This window comes from Procambarus clarkii, chromosome 6, assembly GCF_040958095.1.
Source record: "Procambarus clarkii isolate CNS0578487 chromosome 6, FALCON_Pclarkii_2.0, whole genome shotgun sequence".
Lineage (NCBI taxonomy): Eukaryota > Metazoa > Arthropoda > Malacostraca > Decapoda > Cambaridae > Procambarus > Procambarus clarkii.
Window position 1 is genome coordinate 37,704,255 of NC_091155.1, and position 24,047 is coordinate 37,728,301.

General features: G+C 42.5%; 1 protein-coding gene across 1 annotated transcript in view; it reads left to right on the forward strand.

The window, feature by feature from the left end:
* LOC123754093 (titin homolog) overlaps nucleotides 1–24,047 on the forward strand; it is an 88,338-nt gene that overhangs the window by 24,950 nt on the left and 39,341 nt on the right. Inside the window, exons 5-8 of the mRNA XM_045736255.2 lie at nucleotides 4,801–4,946; nucleotides 7,293–7,340; nucleotides 13,302–13,396; nucleotides 19,028–19,179. Coding sequence (XP_045592211.2) covers nucleotides 4,801–4,946; nucleotides 7,293–7,340; nucleotides 13,302–13,396; nucleotides 19,028–19,179 — 441 coding nt within the window. The remainder of the gene's footprint in view (nucleotides 1–4,800; nucleotides 4,947–7,292; nucleotides 7,341–13,301; nucleotides 13,397–19,027; nucleotides 19,180–24,047) is intronic.

The window sequence follows — 24,047 nt, forward strand, 5'->3', positions numbered from 1 at the left end:
AGACCAACCAGAGTATCAGTAGACCAACCAGAGTATCAGGGGAGACCAACCAGAGTATCAGGGAGACCAACCAGAGTATCAGTAGACCAACCAGAGTATCAGTAGACCAACCAGAGTATCAGGGTGACCAACCAGAGTATCAGTAGACCAACCAGAGTATCAGGGAGACCAACCAGAGTATCAGGGAGACCAACCAGAGTATCAGGGGGACCAACCAGAGTATCAGGGAGACCAACCAGAGTATCAAGGTGACCAACCAGAGTATCAGGGTGACCAACCAGAGTATCAGGGGGACCAACCAGAGTATCAGTAGACCAACCAGAGTATCAGTAGGCCAACCAGAGTATCAGGGAGACCAACCAGAGTATCAGTAGGCCAACCAGAGTATCAGGGGAGACCAACCAGAGTATCAGGGGGACCAACCAGAGTATCAGTAGGCCAACCAGAGTATCAGGGAGACCAACCAGGGTATCAGGGAGACCAACCAGAGTATCAGGGAGACCAACCAGAGTATCAGTAGACCAACCAGAGTATCAGGGGAGACCAACCAGAGTATCAGGGAGACCAACCAGAGTATCAGTAGACCAACCAGAGTATCAGGGAGACCAACCAGAGTATCAGTAGACCAACCAGAGTATCAGGGAGACCAACCAGAGTATCAGGGAGACCAACCAGAGTATCAGGGGAGACCAACCAGAGTATCAGGGAGACCAACCTGAGTATCAGGGAGACCAACCTGAGTATCAGGGAGACCAACCAGAGTATCAGGGAGACCAACCAGAGTATCAGGGAGACCAACCAGAGTATCAGGGAGACCAACCAGAGTATCAGGGAGACCAACCAGAGTATCAGTAGACCAACCAGAGTATCAGTAGACCAACCAGAGTATCAGGGGGACCAACCAGAGTATCAGGGGAGACCAACCAGAGTATCAGGGGGACCAACCAGAGTATCAGGGAGACCAACCAGAGTATCAGGGAGACCAACCAGAGTATCAGGGAGACCAACCAGAGTATCAGGGAGACCAACCAGAGTATCAGTAGACCAACCAGAGTATCAGGGAGACTAACCAGAGTATCAGGGGGACCAACCAGAATATCAGGGAGACCAACCAGAGTATCAGTAGACCAACCAGAGTATCAGTAGACCAACCAGAGTATCAGGGTGACCAACCAGAGTATCAGGGAGACCAACCAGAGTATCAGGGAGACCATCCAGAGTATCAGGGTGACCAACCAGAGTATCAGTAGACCAACCAGAGTATCAGGGAGACCAACCAGAGTATCAGGGAGACCAACCAGAGTATCAGGGTGACCAACCAGAGTATCAGTAGACCAACCAGAGTATCAGGGAGACCATCCAGAGTATCAGGGTGACCAACCAGAGTATCAGTAGACCAACCAGAGTATCAAGGAGACCAACCAGAGTATCAGGGGGACCAACCAGAGTATCAGGGAGACCAACCAGAGTATCAGTAGACCAACCAGAGTATCAGGGGGACCAACCAGAGTATCAGTAGACCAACCAGAGTATCAGGGAGACCAACCAGAGTATCAGGGGGACCAACCAGAGTATCAGGGAGACCAACCAGAGTATCAGTAGACCAACCAGAGTATCAGGGAGACCAACCAGAGTATCAGGGGGACCAACCAGAGTATCAGGGAGACCAACCAGAGTATCAGGGAGACCAACCAGAGTATCAGTAGACCAACCAGAGTATCAGGGGGACCAACCAGAGTATCAGGAAGACCAACCAGAGTATCAGTAGACCAACCAGAGTATCAGGGTGACCAACCAGAGTATCAGGGAGACCAACCAGAGTATCAGTAGACCAACCAGAGTATCAGTAGACCAACCAGAGTATCAGTAGACCAACCAGAGTATCAGTAGACCAACCAGAGTATCAGGGAGACCAACCAGAGTATCAGGGAGACCAACCAGAGTATCAGTAGACCAACCAGAGTATCAGGGGGACCAGCCAGAGTATCAGGAAGACCAACCAGAGTATCAGTAGACCAACCAGAGTATCAGGGTGACCAACCAGAGTATCAGGGGGACCAACCAGAGTATCAGGAAGACCAACCAGAGTATCAGTAGACCAACCAGAGTATCAGGGTGACCAACCAGAGTATCAGGAAGACCAACCAGAGTATCAGTAGACCAACCAGAGTATCAGTAGACCAACCAGAGTATCAGTAGACCAACCAGAGTATCAGGGAGACCAACCAGAGTATCAGGGAGACCAACCAGAGTATCAGGGGGACCAACCAGAGTATCAGGGAGACCAACCAGAGTATCAAGGTGACCAACCAGAGTATCAGGGTGACCAACCAGAGTATCAGTAGACCAACTAGAGTATCAGGGAGACCAACCAGAGTATCAGGGAGACCAACCAGAGTATCAGTAGACCAACCAGAGTATCAGGAAGACCAACCAGAGTATCAGGGGGACCAACCAGAGTATCAGGGAGACCAACCAGAGTATCAGGGAGACCAACCAGAGTATCAGTAGACCAACCAGAGTATCAGGGAGACCAACCAGAGTATCAGGGGGACCAACCAGAGTATCAGGGAGACCAACCAGAGTATCAGGGAGACCAACCAGAGTATCAGTAGACCAACCAGAGTATCAGGGGGACCAACCAGAGTATCAGTAGACCAACCAGAGTATCAGTAGACCAACCAGAGTATCAGGGTGACCAACCAGAGTATCAGTAGACCAACCAGAGTATCAGGGGGACCAACCAGAGTATCAGGGGGACCAACCAGAGTATCAGGGAGACCAACCAGAGTATCAGAGAGACCATCCAGAGTATCAGTAGACCAACCAGAGTATCAGGGAGACCAACCAGAGTATCAGGGGGACCAACCAGAGTATCAGGGAGACCAACCAGAGTATCAGTAGACCAACCCGAGTATCAGGGTGACCAACCAGAGTATCAGTAGACCAACCAGAGTATCAGGGAGACCAACCAGAGTATCAGGGGGACCAACCAGAGTATCAGGGAGACCAACCAGAGTATCAGTAGACCAACCAGAGTATCAGTAGACCAACCAGAGTATCTGGGAGACCAACCAGAGTATCAGGGAGACCAACCAGAGTATCAGTAGACGAACCTGAGTATCAGTAGACCAACCTGACAATAATTACTAGCCCCTGTGTATGATCTCTCTGCAAATTACCTGATGGAACAGTAAGGAAGTTATGAGTATTTTCTGTTTACGTCTGTATTGACTGATCATGTGTGCACATTTCCATATTTTTTTCTTTTATTTATAGTGACAAATAATTGGGGAATTTTGGAAAGTTTGTAAATAATTTGTATGTGCTTGTCGTCATGTATAACCTATTATCAATATTTTTCATTTATGCTTCAGAATGTTCATTTGTCATAATTTTGACACCAAATTTTCAGTTACAGCCACGAAATAATATGAAATACTGTATATTAAAAAGAGTTTTTAAGAGTATTAAGCTTTGTTGAACATATTCCCAAGAGACCCGGTACATTTACATTTGGGCTTGCATTGAGGGGGGAGGGGGCTGGAATGCCAAAGTGTTATTACAGTGTCAGCAAATTATATATCCTTAGAAAATTAGTTCATTTGTACTAAGCACCATATACCTGGTTGATGGGGTTCTGGGAGTTCTTCTACTGCCCAAGCCCGGCCCGAGGCCAGGCTTGACTTGTGAGAGTTTGGTCCACCAGGCTGTTGCTTGGAGCGGCCCGCAGGCCCACATATACCTGGTTGATGGGGTTCTGGGAGTTCTTCTACTGCCCAAGCCCGGCCCGATGCCAGGCTTGACTTGTGAGAGTTTGGTCCACCAGGCTGTTGCTTGGAGCGGCCCGCAGGCCCACATATACCTGCTTGATGGGGTTCTGGGAGTTCTTCTACTGCCCAAGCCCGGCCCGAGGCCAGGCTTGACTTGTGAGAGTTTGGTCCACCAGGCTGTTGCTGGGAGCGGCCCGCAGGCCCACATATACCTGCTTGATGGGGTTCTGGGAGTTCTTCTACTGCCCAAGCCCGGCCCGAGGCCAGGCTTGACTTGTGAGAGTTTGGTCCACCAGGCTGTTGCTTGAAGCGGCCCGCAGGCCCACATATACCTGGTTGATGGGGTTCTGGGAGTTCTTCTACTGCCCAAGCCCGGCCTGAGGCCAGGCTTGACTTGTGAGAGTTTGGTCCACCAGGCTGTTGCTGGGAGCGGCCCGCAGGCCCACATATACCTGCTTGATGGGGTTCTGGGAGTTCTGCTACTCCCCAAGCCCGGCCCAAGGCCCGGCTTGACAAATATATCTTGCATCCATTCCAAATGTTCAGTATTGCAACTTTGGTGCCATCATAATTGCTAATAAATTGATTTCATCTTCTGTAGTTCTTTTTCTAGCTAGTATATACTACAATATACTGAAATTCAGAGAGATTTCTAGGGCCTCAATCCCTGAAATTTCAGTCCTTTGTACTACAGTTCATATTACAACCTCTTTTTTGTGAGTTACTACGAGTTCATGGCCCTATGCTCGAGTCAGTCGTATAGTTTCAGTTTGCTAGGTTGTCATGCGAGACAGACCCCCCCCCCCCCTCCCCCTCAAAACCATCTTTGTGTTCGGTTTACATTCATGAGTTCATAGTTTTAGGTTTTGTAGACGTTGACCAAACCGCACTAGAAAGTGAAGGGATGACAACGTTTCGGTCCGTCCTGGACCATTCTCAAGTCGATTGTGTATGTTGTAGATGCCTTTCTTGTGCTTATTTATAATTCTAAAATGAACATTTTATATGTATTTAAATTTTCATTCAGTTCCAAGACAGAGATCTGCCCGCATTGCAAAGATACGGGAGAAGGAAGAGGAGGAACGCAGGAATCTTGAAGCAATGCGGTTGAAACAGCTAGCTGAAGAAAACCGTCTTAGAGAGCTCAAAAAGAAGGCCAGAGAGGAGAGAAGGGTAAGAGCAATAATTTTGGTTTCAAATTACCCAATAAATGTTCAGTTATGCCCTGGTACCTTTGCTAGATATCCAAACCACACATCTGAAAATGAAGAAACAATGATGTTTCAGCTTGTTGTTTGTAAACTTCCTGGACCCAGATTCACAAAAGCACTTACTGCAAGCAATTACAAACGTGTACATCTTTCCTCAATCTTTGACAGCTTTGGTTACATTTATTTAACGGTTACAAGCAGGAAAACTTGCCAATCAACTGTTGTTATTGTTATAAACAGCCTCCTGGTGCTTCGGAGCTCATTAACTGTTTAATAATTGGAAACAAAGCCGCCAAAGATTGAGAAAAGATATACAGGTTCGAAAGTGCTTGTGTAAGTGCTTTCGTGAATCTGGCCCCAGATGTGAGAGTTGGGTATCAGTTCTTCAGCCACATTAGGGTGATTAATCATCTGCAAATTCTAAGCCTCCTAACCAAAATCGAGGGCCATGCGCTTGGGACCATTAATTACCTAAGGGTAGTTATAGGATGAGTGTTATATTTGTCGTTTCCTTTCTTTATGGTTACCTAGCGATGATTTCGGGGCTCAACATCCCCGCGGCCTTGTCGACCAGGCCCCCCTCGTTGCTGGACTGGTTTTAGTCTACCTATCCTAGACAACCTAATCAGCCAACCAACCATAATACTGGTCAACCAAGCTGTTGGATGTGGCTGCTTGCAGCATGACATCTGAATCACAGGCTGGTTGATCAGGTTCTATAGTTGATCTTCCCTATAATTGTCAGACAACATTTTGAAACTTAAAATGATTTTGGCATACAGTATACTACCCCTCTATATTTATTCTATGCATTTACCTCTGCTGACCAATGAATATAATAATGTTTCTTTCACACCTTTGTTCTTGGCTTGAAATTTATGCACTTGTTTCTGATTTTGAGGATTTAAAATATTTTCTCCTTACTATTTGGTCATCTTTAACAATTTTGTAGGTAGGATCATATCATATCACCTTTTGTTCCAGTTACTAGTTTGACCATTGTAATGCTTCAAGTTTTTCCTTATTGTTCATGGTGTTGAAGGTTCAGGAGCCATTTAGTAACATGTTCTTGGGGGTTATCTTGAGATTATCTTGAGATGATTTTGGGGCTTTTTAGTGTCCCCGCGGCCCGGTCCTCGACCAGGTTTCCACCCCCAGGAAGCAGCCCGTGACAGCTGACTAACACCCAGGAACCTATTTACTGCTAGGTAACAGGGGCATAGGGTGAAAGAAACTTTGCCCATTGTTTCTCGCTGGCGCCTGGGGTCGAACCCGGGACCACAGGATCACAAGTCCAGCGTGCTGTCCGCTCGGCTGACCGGCTCCCGGGGTACAGACACTGTCCACCTCCTGCGTACAATTGAGAAACTGTGTACAAAAATACTTGAAATATATTCCATACAGGAAACACACTACAGGAAATATGAATGAAATTCCACAAATAAATAAATGCCTTATCATATATACAGAATAGAGAGTATATATATAGAGGAAATATGATGATTAAATAAAATCCTTGATTTGCTATGTTGGACTAAATGATGTACATTAGCAGTACTATGCAGACGATGAGTCACAATAACGTGGCTAAAGTAAGTTGACCAGACCACACACTAGAACGTGAAGGGGGGACGACGTTTCGGTCCGTCCTGGACCATTCTCAAGTCAATTGAGAATGGTCCAGGACGGACCGAAACGTCGTCGTCCCTTCACCTTGTAGTGTGTGGTCTGGTCAACTTAGCAATACTAAATGGTTTTGTAGCAACTAATGTAAACAAAATGGGTTCTATATGTAGGTAATATTTATCTTTTTTTTCCTCACTGCTGTGACTCCAAAGTTGATATACACATCCATTTGCATAGCTTTTTATAAACATAAATATATACAGTAAAGGCATCTCTACAGATAAAATTATTTATCTGTAGACAATAAATAATTATCCTTTACAGATAGTCCTTATCCTGTAATTTTAGTAGAAATCTGGTTGTATGACAATATCGAAGTCTATGGTGGTACAGTGGTAGAGTATGTGGCTTGCAGTGCCTGGGTCACGGGTTCACCTCAGAGTGAACTAGCGGTGGTACAGTGGTAGAGTATGTGGCTGGCAGTGTCTAGGTCGCATGTTCACCTCACAGTAAACCAGTGGTGGTACAGTGGTAGAGTATGCAGCTGGCAGTGTCTAGGTCGCAGGTTCACCTCAGAGTGAACCAGTGGAGTTTCTCATTATATATATTAGGTTAGTATGATTATCAGTGTCTAGATCCAATTATTGTTAAAGCGTTGCCTCATTATATCCTTATTTTGCAGTCACAGAGAGAAATGAAGAAAGGAAGAAGAGAGAGGAAAGAAAAAAAGGTAAGAAGGATCTAATTTAAAGTTTTACATTTAATTTTATCTTTTTTTGGTGCCCAATCACTTGGACTGGACGGTAGAGCGACGGTCTGGGGTCATGCAGGTCAGCGTTCAATCCCCGACCGTCCACAAGTGGTTGGGGCACCATTCCTTCCCTCCGTCCTATCCCAAATCCTTATCCTGACCCCTTCCCAGTGCTATATAGTCGTTGTGGCTTGGTGCTTTCCCCCAGATAATTACCTTCTCTCTTTTTTTTCTATGCATAATCATTATCCTGGTTCACACTTTCATGGGATGGGGAGGCATCAACTCAAAGAAAATAGGTGAATAATTAAAAAAAAATGTTTTAGATATTAAATCAATTTAATATGACTTGCACATTGATAATGTAATTCACAATATAAGACATCTTGGATTAACTCTCCCCTACACACACACACACTGCTATTACAAGACTATGTATACAGTGTGCTTTGTGAACTCCATTCCATGCACCTGGGCTGTAGGAGACTTGAACCGCAGACCCCACGCGTGTGAGGTCTGCGATCTTAATGTTGATTTCCACGGAAGTGTGGATGACAATTTATACTTTGTGAATTGTCTTATACAGTACAGTATTTTTAAATATATTAAATTTCTTTTCTATAAACTCCTCCTTGAAATCTTGAGGTAGTCTTGAATTGATTTCGGGGCTTAGCGTCCCTGCGGCCCGGTCCTCGACCAGGCCTCCTTTTTGTTACACATCCCCAGGAAGCAACCCGTAGCAACTGTTTAACTCCCAGGTACCTATTTACTGCTAGGTGAACAGGAGCATCAGGGTGAAAGAAACTCTGCCCATTTGTTTCCGCCTCCGCTGGGGATTGAACCCAGAGCCTCAGGACTACGAATTCAAAGCGCTGTCCACTCAGCTGTCGCCTTCAAAATATGTGCAAAATTTAGACGCAAAAATGTATAATATGCAAAGTTATGGGTTTATAATTAAACACTTTGATGATACCTTAGAACTTAGAACTTTGCACGTAATATGTAAAAATGGTGAGAATCGGTCAGAAATTGGATTTTAGAAGTAGACTTTTCGATGATGCTAAAATTCTGTCAATACTGTGACAGCAAACCTTCCGATAATGCTAAAACACATTATCAATACTGCAACAGTAAACCTCCTGATGATGCTAAAGTACATTATCAATTCTGCGACAGTAAACCTTCCAATGATGCTAACACACAATTATCAATACCGCGATAGTAAACCAGCCGATGATACTAAAGCACACTATGAATACTGTGACAATAAATTATCTGATGATGCTAAAACACAGTCCTGTATCAATTCTTCAACAGTAAACCATCCAATGATGCTAAAACACAGTCCTGTATCAATTCTTCAACAGTAAACCATCCAATGATGCTAAAACACAGTCCTGTATCAATTCTTCAACAGTAAACCATCCAATGATGCTAAAACACATTATAAATACTGTGACAGTAAACCTTCCGATGATATTAAAAAATTCATTCATCTCAAATTTCCCAAAAACCACTTTTTTATTTTTTTCTGGAGCATAATGTGTGTGTGTGTGTGTGTGTAGCTTATCAGGATACCAACCCTAAGCATCAAAGAACCATCCTGAGATCACCTCGGCTAACAAATGTCTCACTAAAGACGAAAATTATTATGCATGTGATTATTTTCACATTGCCTTGCAAATTATTTGTCGGAAAAGTATGGAAGGTATGTTTGTTTACTTTTTGCAGCAATATAGACCAATCATGTGCATATATTTCCATATTTTAAATTGTTATATACAATGTTAAAAAATAAAAGAGGAATGTTGAATAATAGGTGAGAAATGTGAAATGTTTGTAAACAATCGTTTATTCAGTACCATAACACAATCTATCTTCAAAACATTATGTTTTGCATCTATACGCTAGCAAATTCATTTACAAGCATTTTGCATCAAATTTAAAATTATTGGCCAAAACCTATCTTGCGAAAATGTAAATAGTACTGTTTTAAGTATTGCTTAGTGGGACCTTAAGATGCTCAGAATGTTTATGGTAGGGAATCTTATCTCTCAAGATAAGAAGAAGGGTATGCATCGACTAATCAGAATGTTTAGTGTTAATAGGCATATCCAAACCTCCCAGAAATGATGAAAATGGAAATACCTTTATATTTGTCACCGTTCAATGCTTTAAAGTAAAAAAACTAAGTAAGTTCCATTTGGAAATTACCTCCTAATAATGTGTAGTAGAATGCACAAACTCATATTAGAGATTGCTTGCATCGCAAAAGCTGGATATAAAAAATTATTTATACTGGTAAAAGGTCAGACAAAATAGTATGTTTGTATATTAATAATTATGATTTTATTCATAGCATGCATACTGAGAACACAAGTTAATGAAACAATTATGATGACGGGGGTTACACACAAATATAAAGCCACTAACTACTATGCAAAACATTTCAGGCAAAAGAGGAATGCGTATGCACAGAACTTTTGAATTTTACAATTACTCAACCACTATGACGAAAAGGACAAATATTTGAAGAAAATCAAAATGCAGATGTTGTATACAAAGAATAGAAATGCATTTAATAAATGAGACCATGAAGTGATTACCCACAAAATGAGGCCCAAAGGAATCACAAGCAGTGGTTCGATGAATATTTAATTTTTCTCACAAGCCGATTGCGATGAGTACAGTGGAACCTCTATTAACGAGTTTAATCCGTTCTGACACCGAGCTCGTTACCTGGAAAACTCGTCTTAAGAAACAAATTTCCCCATTTGAAATAAAGGAAATAAATTTAATCCGTTCCTCTCCCAAAAACTTCCATACTTGTATGACTTTTTTTTATGTAAATATAATACTGCACATATAAATATAAATGTTTTGTTGTAGTGTTTTAATGTTACTTTACCTTATGAAGAGTAGTTGCTGGCTTGAGGGAGACGATGGAGAGGTGGAAAGGAGGAGAGGGGTTATGGTGTGGAAGGAGAATCCACCTCTGAGTCAGGCGGACTCTCTCTTCTTGGGAATTTCACCCAAATTACATTTCAAATGTCACACAAGGATGCGTTAGACCAGCACCAAATAAAAAACTACGTCGATTACACTTGTTGTGTCAACAATATAATGGTCTTACCACGAAGAAACAATACAATGCCGTTCTCCCAAATAGGCAATGTGGTTATTAGGGAAAACGGAAATTTCATGGCAAACATGTATACACTCCCCAAGTCGATCGGATAAGAATTGGAACTTATAGAAATATTTGCTCAAATGACGCTTGAGCGCGGTGTTTGGGTGCATTCAAGAGAAAAAAGTGTGTCACGTTCAAGTGACATACACCTGTGAAAGTGATAACACTTTCACAAAGTGTTATCACAAAGTGATAAATTAATTAAACATTTTCACACACCGGGTTGTCACTGCTTTATCAGGGCAGCTTTTCCAAGAATGCGTTAACCTTTTCAAACATTCCAAACACTTCCCTGATCTCAGTGGAAGAGGCAGCATCCTCCCTTACCTCCTTATTCCCTTACTAATGGTGTAAATTGTTGATGAGGACCTGCCATACTCCCTTGTGAGATCAGTCACACAGACACCACACTCATGCTTTGCTATAATTTCCTTCTTTAAATCCACAGTAATTGTGTCTTTCTTCCTCTTGACAACACTATCTTTAGCAAGCAGCTTCTTTGGAGACATCGTGTGTTACAATTTGTAGTCGCAAAACCACTAAAAACCCAAAGAAAAGCTCAAATAAATCCAGAGGGATGCTTGTCGTGTGCGATACAACAACAACACTGGCGTCGGAGGCGTCCGAGAATTTGCGAGAACCCGTGAGATGCTAGGAAGCACCATGTGGTTTTGCTCGTTAATAGAGGTGAGCTCGTCAATAGAGACAAATTTGCTGCGAGTGACTTGCTCGTTACTGGAAAAACTCGATAATAGAGCCACTCGTTAATGGAGGTTCCACTGTACCTGTAAAATCAAACCAAATCTAGTCCGAGCACAGTGAAAAGCTTTACTGGATATCACAAAGCACGGTTCTTGCACCACAATAATTTCCCATCCTCATTAGGCAAAAAATACAGCTCATGGCATTGTGTCATCCTTTTCAAATGATGCTAAAAATCATCATTAATGTTATCTTGGGAGAAGATAATGAAAACCACAAGTAAACATTAATAAAAGTCTTCCATTTGGCCAAATAAAATAAAGATTTTCAAAAGCAGTACGTTTCAGATACTGTACTATGGGAAAAATTATGACAAATTTCAAATGCTGTGTTAACACTTTGGCACCCCGATGATGCTCTCGTCATCATAAAACCAAAACTCGCAGAGTGGGTGATGACGCTCTTGGGATCGTGCATTAATTTTTGGTTATTCTTAAGTATAAACATTATAAGTGAAAGAGTTTAACGTTGGGTTGTGTGCTCACTGGCAGTGCCTGGCCTACCTTACGGTGCGATGCGAGTTGTCCGCTGGGCACGCCAAAATGTTAAGAAATAGCAAAAATTAAGAAATTAAATGGGATACAGGATAAAAGTTGTAATTGGATCTTCTCATAAAATGAAAACTCCGTGGATAAATCCACTCCAACATAAATACCATTGGAATACCCAACATTTAGTAAATATAGCCAAACTAACATAGAAAATGTTAACACTTTCGCGCTCTCAGCGCTCAAAAAAAAACAATACCCCAGATGCTTTCGGCACTTCGCGCGCCTACGCGGTAAGACCGAAAAAGTGTACACTCTTTTGACTGTCCTGACAATAATTGAAGGCGCACGTATTTAAATTTGGTATCACTGTGTTCGCAATGAAATTGTCTATAAGAGCATACCTATAAAATGCCGCCCAAGCATAAGGAGTATCAACACCAAATAAAAAACTATGCAGATCACTCGCCGAGAGCGCCAAACAGCAACAAAATGTTTCCACTCTCTTAATGGTTGCGAAGCCTACAGTTGTCCTACATCGCTAATTTTGGTATCATTGGAATCGCAATAAAATTCTCTACACGGACATATGCATATGAATGTTTAATATAGGTAATTGCCCACCCGCAAGAGTGTGTGAAGTGGAGAGTAGTTAGCCGCGAGCGCACTGGCGAAAACACAGGTGGGAAATCATGCTTGGAAAGTTTATACGTTTCCTGACCCTACTTTTCTATGTACGTATTTCTTTTTTATACCAATGTGTTCGCAATAAAATTTTCTATAAGATGAACTGTATAACATTTGTACAAAGCATGTGTAAGAGAAGCGCCAAATATAGAACCACGTCGCTCAGTATGCGTTCGTGGCAGAAGCGAACGCATTGTTTTCGTTCGTTTGATGTTTGTCATGTTTATACTTGTTGAAACATTTTATAATTTGTATGACAGTGATCGCAGTAAAATTCCCTACACAGACATATACATAACACATACAAATATTTCCCACGTGTTGGATATATCAACGGCTAAAGGGAACCCACTACCACACGCTCGCCACACCCCCAAACATACTTTGTGTATTTTTTTTTTACTCATAGAAGTTTGTGATATAATATTCATTCTGGTACCAAAAAATTCGCAAATAAATTCTCTACAAAACAAAAGTATCCCCATCCATTTCGGTTAAAAAATGGAATTTATAGAAATATTTTTTCGATGGACGAGAAAAGTAGGCTGTTATGCGGAATCGTAAGAAAAACCGGCGACGAGTTATCTCTAATCTAAAGCGCGAAAGTGTTAACAAACTAACTAATTTGTTAGCAAACTAACATAGAAACTAACTAGAAAATGATAGTGGATTATGAGAACGTTTGGAAATCAATGGTACTTTCCTGCCTTGAATACTACACGGTAAATGCCTCTCTGTTCAAGCTTCGTCCCTCTTATAGTTCTTGAAAGTGCTGTCCTCCTTTTCACTAATATTAGATGTTCAATTTTACAGGAAAGGGACAGAAGAAAAAGGAAAAAGAAGAAGCGAGGAAAGAGAAGGAGAACAAATCCAAATGATCCATGGGCCCACTCTTCTACATCTTCAAGGTACAGTAATTACATTTTTCTTTGCAGTGTGTGGAAATGTTGAGTATTTATGTAAGGTATTACAAATAAAGGTCATTTAGTGTAACAACACTAATAACAATAAAGGTCATTGGTGGCAGATTTTAAGCCATTTTAACAGGTTGATGCGAGGTTATTCTCGTCAGATAAAGGGTTTGGACCTGCCTGCTATGTGAATAGAGTAAATGAAAAGGTTGGTGACCAGATCACACACTAGAAGGTGAAGGGATGACGACGTTTCTGTCTGTCCTGGACCATTCTCAAGTCGATTGTCTTGGCAATCAACTTGAGAATAGTCCAGGACGGACCAAAACATCATCGTCCCTTCACCTTCTAGTGTATGGTCTGGTCAACATACTTCAGCCATGTTATTGTGACTCATTGCCTGAAAAGGTTGTAATAGATGAAACATTTTAAGGAGGCAATGTTTAATGTGCTGACTTTATGTGAAGCAAAGCTTTTGAGAAATTGAGAGTGAAGAGTAGATGTGGAAAAAATTGTAACAGCGGAAGTAAAAGAAAATGAAAGGATTGAGGAGGTTGTGGGTCATTTAACTCTTTGATGTACCATAACATTTTTGAGATCCCTTTCCTTGGTCAATTAAAAAAAATTATATGAGAGTACTGGAGTACAATATGAAAAATGTTCGTAATGGATTTGCTGCATTGATTTGATTCCATATGGTTCAAATTTATTTAATTGTTATATATAATATGAATGATTTCTTTCATTTAAGACTATTTACTTTGCAAACAAGCACATCTGTTCTTGTTGTTTGCAAGAATTCATTAATAGAATTATAATTTTGTAATAATACTGGTGCCGTCTGAAACATTAAGCCTGCCTTGGGCATCACAATACATGTGGGTAATAACATTTGATTCACTTGGGCCATAGGAGCCTCGAACCTCTGACCCCCAGAGCAGGCGATGGTAGCTCTGTTAACCACGCTATGAGCAGCCACAAAAAGGAAGGATTCCAAAAGCAACAAACCGCTGCCCAACTGGAACTTTAAGCTACTGTTTCCCACTCTGGGGGTTAGAAGTACCAGGGGCCAGATTCACAAAGCAGTTATCTAAGCACCTATATACCTGGGGCCAGTTTCACGAATCAGTTACGCAAGCACTTACAAACGTGTACATCTTTCCTCAATCTTTGACAGCTTTGTTTACATTTATTAAACAGTTTACAAGCAGGAAAACTTGCCAATCAACTGTTGTTATTGTTATAAACAGCCTCCTGGTGCTTCGGAGCTCATTAACTGTTTAATAATTGTAAACAAAGCCGCCAAAGATTGAGAAAAGATGGACAGGTTCGTAAGTGCTTGCATAACTGCTTCATGAATCTGGCCCCAGGTTCGTAAGTGCTTGCGTAACTGCTTCATGAATCTGGCCCCAGGTTCGTAAGTGCTTCCATAACTGCTTCATGAATCTGGCCCCAGGTTCGTAAGTGCTTGCATAACTGCTTCGTAAATCTGGCCCCTGGTACTTCTAACCCCCAGAGTGGGAAACAGTAGCTCAAAGTTCCAGTTGGGCAGCAGTTTGTTGCTTCTGGAATCCTTCCTTTTTGTGGCTGCTTTTGTGGCAATTGGCTACGGCCCAATTGAAAGAAATATATACGTACAAAATACTAAGGGACTTGTATTAAGTGGACATGGATAGAGCCTTATATTAATCAAATGTAGGGCATGGGTAGAGGTTGGAAACCCAAATGAGCCAGAAAAAATGACATACACTTCAGTGCTGTTGTTTTAGATTCATCTGCTGGGAACAAACGTTCCTAGTAGCACGGGCTATGGTGAACCCATAGTGGACTTGCTTCACTTGTCTGCATTGAGAACAGTCAACCAGTGGAATGCACTGATAGTGGTTTGTAATGGTGGAAGCCACGTTTACAGCTTCAAATGGTAAATATGTCTAAGAATTGAAATGGCAAAAAAATAAAAACAATACTAGGTGCCAAGAGCTAGGAAGGGAAGGGAATTATAGGGAGAAAGTACCAAGCCTCCTCGACTATATAGCACAGGGAAGGGGTCAGGATAAGGACTTGGGATCATCTTGACCTAGAAAAACTAGGTCAAATGGAGGAGTAGGTCTGTATATTAAAGAAGACCTGGTATGCACAGAACTACTAAACTCAACTAATGAGGTGGTAGAGGTACTAGGAATTAAGGTAGAGAAACTAAACCTAATTATTATTTTAATATATAAACCGCCAGATACAACGGTTGAGGAATTCACAGAGCAGATGCACAAAATAGAGAACATACTTGACAACCTAGCAAACCCAGCTCCAGATATTATCTTCCTTGGAGATTTCAATTTACCGAGTCTAAGATGGAGAATGGCAAACACAAATATCATAGCAGGGAATGACCCGGGAAATAACCAACCACAGGTCAGAGAACTTTTGAGATTCTGTGACAAATTCTCGCTCAATCAACAGATTACAGAACCAACTAGGAACGAAAACACACTAGACTTGTTATTCACAAACAATGATGAACTAATCAGAGACATTACAATCTCAGATACTTCATACTCAGACCATAAGCTCATTGAAGTGCGAACTAGCATAAATAACGGTAGTAGGTCTAAGAGACCCAACAAGCGAGAAGGAATATTCAATCAATTCAATTTCAACAATAAGAGGATTGACTGGGAAAAAATAAATGTAGACCTTGCAACCATTCAATGGGAGACGGTCTTAAGCGACAAAACTCCCACACAGGGAATAGCTCAACTGACAGCTGAAGCTTACAAGGTCTGCTTGAAGCACGTGCCTGTGAGGAGGGGCAGAAAGAGGATCACTCTAGAAAGAGAACGCAGACGACTGTACAGGAGAAGGAAAAAAATAACGGAAATGCTTCGGCAGACACAACTATCACAAGTAAGGAAAACAAGCCTAAGCAGGGAGATCGAAGAAATAGAACAAACATTGAAGCAATCATATGAGTCGGAGGAAATGGAATTGGAACAGAAAGCTATACAAGAGATAAGGAAAAATCCGAAATATTTTTTCACATATGCAAAATCAAAATCCAAAACCTCGACCAGTATTGGACCGTTAATTACAAGTGAAGGTACGTACACAGAGGACAACAAAGAGATTAGTGAAATTCTAAGAAGCCAGTATGAGGCTATGTTTAGCACACCAATAAACAACATGAAAGTTGATGACCCAGACAGCTTCTTTATGAATGACATTCAAGCTGCAGATAATATAACGGATATTACCACAAACTCGGAAGACTTTGAAAGAGAAATTGACAATATGCCTATGCACTCAGCCCCTGGGCCTGACTCATGGAATTCAATATTCATAAAGAAATGTAAAGTACCAGTAGCGAGAGCACTCAGCGTAATATGGAGAAAGAGCCTGGATACAGGGGAGATACCAGCAGCACTTAAATCTGCAGATATAGCTCCGTTGCACAAGGGGGGGAGTAAAGCCTTGGCAAAAAATTATAGGCCAGTTGCACTAACATCACACATAATAAAAGTGTTTAAAAGAGAAATTAGGAATCAAATTTCTAGTTTTATGGAAAACAATGAATTACACAATCCAGGACAACATGGATTTAGAGCTGGAAGATCATGTCTGTCACAGTTACTCAACCACTATGACAAAATCACAGAAGCCCTAGAAGAAAAGCAAAATGCAGATGTTGTATACACAGACTTTGCAAAGGCGTTCGACAAATGTGACCATGGGGTGATAGCTCACAAAATGAGGTCAATGGGAATAACTGGAAAAGTAGGACGCTGGATACTCAATTTCCTGTTGAACAGAACACAAAGAGTAACAGTCAATCAGATAAAATCGAGTCCAAGCAATGTTAAAAGCTCTGTACCTCAAGGTACAGTCCTTGCACCGCTACTGTTCCTTATTCTCATATCTGATATTGACAAAAATACACGTCACAGCTTCGTGTCGTCCTTTGCAAACGACACAAAAATCAGCATGAAAATTACCTCTGCTGAAGACATTGAAAAACTACAAGCAGATGTCAACAAAGTTTTCGAATGGGCAACAGAAAATAACATGATGTTTAACAGTGATAAATTTCAGGTACTCAGGTACGGCAAAAATGAGGATCTGAAACATAATACAGGGTACAAAACACAATCGAATCTTCCCAAAGTAGAAAAACATCATGTCAAGGATTTGGGAATAATGATGTCCGACGATCTAACATTTAGGGAGCATAACCAAGCAAATATCGCGTCAGCCAGAAAAATGATCGGATGGATTACGAGAACTTTCAATTCCAGGGATCCCATCACAATGGTTGTACTCTTCAAGTCACTTGTGTTGTTCCGTCTCGAGTACTGCTCAGTACTCACTTCCCCCTTTAGAGCAGGTGAGATTGCTGAAATAGAGGGAATACAGAAAACATATACGGCACGCATAGACGAGATAAAACACCTAAATTATTGGGATCGTCTCAAAGCTCTCCAAATGTATTCTCTAGAAAGGAGACAAGAGAGATACCAAATAATATACACATGGAAAATACTGGAAGGTCAGGTCCCAAATCTACACAGTAAAATAACAACGTACTGGAGTGAACGATATGGAAGAAAATGCAAGATTGAACCAGTGAAGAGCAGAGGTGCCATAGGCACAATCAGAGAGCACTGTATAAACATCAGGGGTCCGCGGTTGTTCAACGTCCTCCCAGCGACTATAAGAAATATTGCCGGAACAACCGTGGACATCTTCAAGAGAAAACTAGAAAACTCTCAAGTCAAGCCTGGCCTCAGGCCGGGCTTGGGGAGTAGAAGAACTCCCAGAACCCCATCAACCAGGTAACCAGGTATCAACCAGGGATGGGACGGAGGAAAGGAATGGTGCCCAACCACTTGGACGATCGGGAATTGAACCCCGACCTGCATGAAGCGAGACCGTCGCTCTACCCTCCAGCCCAAGTGGTTGGGACAAACAGCCAGGAGACATTGCTCATTACCCCTTTTAATACCCCAGCTTGGATTGTTATGCTCCCTGTACTCGTGTTTTGTGTAGTCATTATAGCAACTACCCATTGCAGCTCCATTTACTCCTTACACCATTACAGGTAAGGAGTAAACACCCTTCCACCCCCTCAGGTAACTTACCGGAGGGTAACTAACTCTGGTAACAATAACCTGTGTTAGGTTACCACAGGTAACTTGAAAGAAGATACAGTGTGCAGACGAGGAGTCACAATAACCTGGCTGAAATATGTTGACCAAACCACACACTAGAATGTGAAGGGACGACAATGTTTCGGTCCGTCCTGGACCATTCTCGATCGACTTGAGAATGGTCCAGGACGGACCCAAACGTCGTCGTCCCTTCACTTTCTAGTGTGTGGTTTGGTCAACAAGATACAGTATTGAGCCTCATCCTGTATACACACATTAGCAAAGTTTCTGGTGACTTGGTTTGCTGTTTGCTCTCCAGTTATTTAAGTGTAGAATACCATATAGCATGTATATAACACTAGATTCACAAATGGAATGTAACTGCACTCTATTAGTAAAATACAGTTGTCCATTTTTTAATTTTCAAAATAAAATTTGGGAAGGAACTTGTACCTAAATTTGCACATGTGCTGATTTTTGGTTTCAGTTCTAGCTCTGAGGAGGAGGAGGAAGAGGAAGATTTAGATGACGAAGAAGAAGAGAATTTAATATTTAAAAGTGATCACGAGTTCTCGCCCGAGTCAGATATCGAGGAAGCTGACGCTCAGCCAATTAAGAGAGCCCGCACTGCTAAGAAGGGTAAGCTATGTTTGTTTTTCTCTTAGTAAGTACAGTATGGAACACTGCAACTTCAAAATCACCAAACTTGAAATACTGGAAACCTTAAAATAGTTGGGTAGTTCAACAACATCAGAAAGAGAAGATTCAAATTCCGAAACACAGTCAGTTGCGGAACCGATCAACAACATTATTTCCAGATCATATTTTGATACGGATGTATATTTTGTATTCTTTTCATTTAATAGTTTATTATTATTTTGCTGTTGCTGTAAGAGATGTTTTTCTGTATTCTATACTTCTAGTGTAATAAAAATTATACAAGAGAGTTTGTGGGGCGTGGCCGCGTAGTATTACTGAGGCAGGATGTTTCCTGTGTCCTTGTGGGGCGTGTTAGCTCAGTGTTACCTCTCTTTACAAGTGTGTGTGGCCTAGTACTACAGAGGCAGGATGTTTCCTGTGTCCTTGTGACCCGTGTTAGCTCAGTGTTACCTCTCTTTACAAGTGTGTGTGGCCTAGTACTACAGATGCTGGGTGTTTCCTGTGTTCTTGTGACCCATGTTAGCTCAGTGTTACCTCTCTTTACAAGTGTGTGTGGCCTAGTACTACAGATGCTGGGTGTTTCCTGTGTCCTTGTGACCCATGTTAGCTCAGTGTTACCTCTCTTTACAAGTGTGTGTGGCCTAGTACTACAGAGGCAGGATGTTTCCTGTGTCCTTGTGGGGCGTGTTAGCTCAGTGTTACCTCTCTTTACAAGTGTGTGTGGCCTAGTACTACAGAGGCAGGATGTTTCCTGTGTTCTTGTGACCCATGTTAGCTCAGTGTTACCTCTCTTTACAAGTGTGTGTGGCCTAGTACTACAGATGCTGGGTGTTTCCTGTGTCCTTGTGACCCATGTTAGCTCAGTGTTACCTCTCTTTACAAGTGTGTGTGGCCTAGTACTACAGAGGCAGGATGTTTCCTGTGTCCTTGTGGGGCGTGTTAGCTCAGTGTTACCTCTCTTTACAAGTGTGTGTGGCCTAGTACTACAGATGCTGGGTGTTTCCTGTGTCCTTGTGACCCATGTTAGCTCAGTGTTACCTCTCTTTACAAGTGTGTGTGGCCTAGTACTACAGAGGCAGGATGTTTCCTGTGTCCTTGTGACCCGTGTTAGCTCAGTGTTACCTCTCTTTACAAGTGTGTGTGGCCTAGTACTACAGATGCTGGATGTTTCCTGTGTCCTTGTGACCCGTGTTAGCTCAGTGTTACCTCTCTTTACAAGTGTGTGTGGCCTAGTACTACAGAGGCAGGATGTTTCCTGTGTCCTTGTGGGGCGTGTTAGCTCAGTGTTACCTCTCTTTACAAGTGTGTGTGGCCTAGCACTACAGATGCTGGGTGTTTCCTGTGTTCTTGTGACCCATGTTAGCTCAGTGTTACCTCTCTTTACAAGTGTGTGTGGCCTAGTACTACAGATGCTGGGTGTTTCCTGTGTTCTTGTGACCCATGTTAGCTCAGTGTTACCTCTCTTTACAAGTGTGTGTGGCCTAGTACTACAGATGCTGGGTGTTTCCTGTGTTCTTGTGACCCATGTTAGCTCAGTGTTACCTCTCTTTACAAGTGTGTGTGGCCTAGTACTACAGATGCTGGGTGTTTCCTGTGTTCTTGTGACCCATGTTAGCTCAGTGTTACCTCTCTTTACAAGTGTGTGTGGCCTAGTACTACAGATGCTGGGTGTTTCCTGTGTTCTTGTGACCCGTGTTAGCTCAGTGTTACCTCTCTTTACAAGTGTGTGTGACCTAGCACTACAGATGCTGGGTGTTTCCTGTGTTCTTGTGACCCGTGTTAGCTCAGTGTTACCTCTCTTTACAAGTGTGTGTGGCCTAGTACTACAGATGCTGGGTGTTTCCTGTGTTCTTGTGACCCATGTTAGCTCAGTGTTACCTCTCTTTACAAGTGTGTGTGGCCTAGCACTACAGATGCTGGGTGTTTCCTGTGTTCTTGTGACCCGTGTTAGCTCAGTGTTACCTCTCATTAACCCCTGGGCTGTTCTTGTGAATATAGCCTGCAACACTGCTAGGCGCAAGAAAAAAAAAAGTTTCTTCCGAGATTGTTAAAATGTGTTCCTTGATCACAGGAAAATTGGGCGAGGAAGTGTGGCAAAATTGAGGCGTAAACAGAGTGCGCATCCCATGGCAGTCTGCTCCACCTACGCTGTCAGACGGGAGTTACCGAAAAAAAAATGCTGCGGGACGTATACTCTGTCAATGACTTAATTTTGCCAGACTTCCCCGCGTCATTGCGGCCATAATATGTCACCTATGATCCCCTCTGCCCCTGCCCGTAGGTGGGGGGATCCCTCCGCCCCTCTCTGTAGTTGGGGGGGATCCCTCCGCCCCTCTCTGTAGTTGGGGGGGATCCCTCCATCCCGTGATCAAGGAACACAAATGAACACTTTTATAAGACAAAAAAATAATTTCTTTTATTTCTTGTGCCTGGCGGTGTTAAAGGCTATTAATATCCGAGCAGCCTGGGGGGTTAAGGGTTAATCAAGAAATTTTATAGATCTTTGTCTAAACTGTATTATATTATTGCATGTGCAATTAAGAAAGATGTTTACCAGCCAGATTAGCCCCTACAGTGCATATACAGTAGCATCTTAAGGTGCTCAAATGGTGGTGCAAAAAATGATTGAATTTAGCAGTGTTTTAATGTTTTGAATATGTTTCACTCATTGTGATTTGAAATGAAAGTTGTTGAGTGTGGCAATATTTTGACCTTTTGATGTTATGAAAATGTTCACTTAATGTTAATAGTTCATTGACCCGTGTGCTGTGAAGTTGTCACTTGAAACAGGCAGGTGTGCAGTGCAGGGATTAATGATGCATAGTGTAATCTCTGCTCCATAAACTGCATATATCACAAGATCTCTCTACATTAAACTAACAACTTACTGGAGTGAAAGATTTGTTGGGAAGTGTTCATTAGGCCAAGTAAAGCATAAAGGTGCCGTAAGACGATCAGAGAATACTGTACTCGCCTAGTTGTGCTTGCGAGAGTGAACTGCAGCTCTCTGAAGCTGTATGGTTATCATGGTTATCTTGAGATGATTTCGGGGATTAGCGTCCCCGCGGCCCGGTCCTTGGCTAGGCCTCCTTTCTGTTGCACATCCCCAGGAAAGGCAGCCCATAGCTGCTGTCTAACTCCCAGGTACCTATTTACTGCTAGGTGAACAGGATCATCAGGGTGAAAGAAACTGCCCATTTGTTTCCGCCTAAGGGAGCCGGTCGGCCGAGCGGACAGCACGCTGGACTTGTGATCCTGTGGTCTTGGGTTCGATCCCAGGCGCCGGCGAGAAACAATGGGCAGAGTTTCTTTCACCCTATGCCCCTGTTACCTAGCAGTAAATAGGTACCTGGGTGTTAGTCAGCTGTCACGGGCTGCTTCCTGGGGGTGGAGGCCTGGTCGAGGACCGGGCCGCGGGGACACTAAAGCCCTGAAATCATCTCCAGATAACCTCCAGATAACCTCCACCGGGGATCAAACCCGGAACCTAAGGACTACGAATCCTGAGCCCTGTTCACTCATTCGGCGGGCCCCTTTCAGCCTGGAGGGTGACAAAGAAGTTTAATGTGGGCGCTGATACTACTCTGGGAAAAGAAAACAATACATCAAAATAAAAGGGCCAGGGAGTAGAGTTCTGGTGTCAAACACTGAGATGAGAAATTTTCAGTGGCATAATTTGTTTGATGGAGTATTTTACTGCTGTGGTCCTGTAGTTAGCCAGAATAAGGATGAGCTTTTGTAAGGCAAGTCAAATATCATAATATTGTTATTTTCCAAAATCATTATTCATATATTATCTCTGGGCTGGTCCCCTTAGTAGCTTCTTTGATCTTAGACACTTGTACCATAGGGCCTCTCCAGCTGTAATAAACCCCTGAGAATTTCAAAGATCCATATTAAAAGCTACAAGCAGAATCTGGCATTCTCAAGGAAAATGGTACAGTGGCACCTCAATTAACGAGTTTAATCCGTTCCGGCACCGAGTTCGTCATGTGGAAAACTCGTCTTGCGAAACAACGACAAAACTGTCGTAAAAGGTGTCCGGAACCAGCGGAAACGCTCGTTAATCGAGGAAAAGCTCGTTAGTAGAGACAAATGTTCTGCGAGTGGCTTGCTCATTACTCGAAATGCTCATAGATAGAGCTGCTCGTTAATCGAGATACTGTACCACTGTACTTGGCAATGGGTGAATGATCCTAACTGGAACTCGTCAGACCTCCACCAGGTGGGTATTGGGCCATCACGCACCTCATCATGCTGGCCGGGTTTATATTTTTGCTTTGTCTTATATTGTAAGGGTTCCCTTCCCTGGCAGCTGACATTTCCTTTTCCCCACCAAAGGTATCTTCACTGAAGGATTGGGTTCCTTGCTTTGATCCATTCTAGCCTCCGTATAGTGCTTTCAGTGTGGTTGCTAATGCAAGGCTTTTGATGGAGAGTCAATGCAGTTAGCTGTATAATTGTATCGGTACATAGCCATAGCATCGTTATCATGTTTGTGCTTGGGTGGCAGTAAATGATTCTTTCTTTTCCATGGCTTAATATGACTTCCCTTAGCACTTGATTATCATTTTACCAAACATTAGCCTTTGTGACTAGCGGTGTACATCCATTGTGGTCTTGGCTGCTAGTTTTGGTGTATTCTGTATGTTTATCTCATTCCTCTATTAGTTGGGTCATTGTGAGGACTCCTCACCGAATTAGTCAAGACTTCACTGCTTGTGGCTTCTGAGGATGCACTTCAGTGTTGGGGGATAGAAATAGGCTAAGCTACGCTATCCATTTGAGATGTATTTTCTTGACTCAATAAACAAACTTGAATTTGAATTTCGGTGTTTTTATACTGT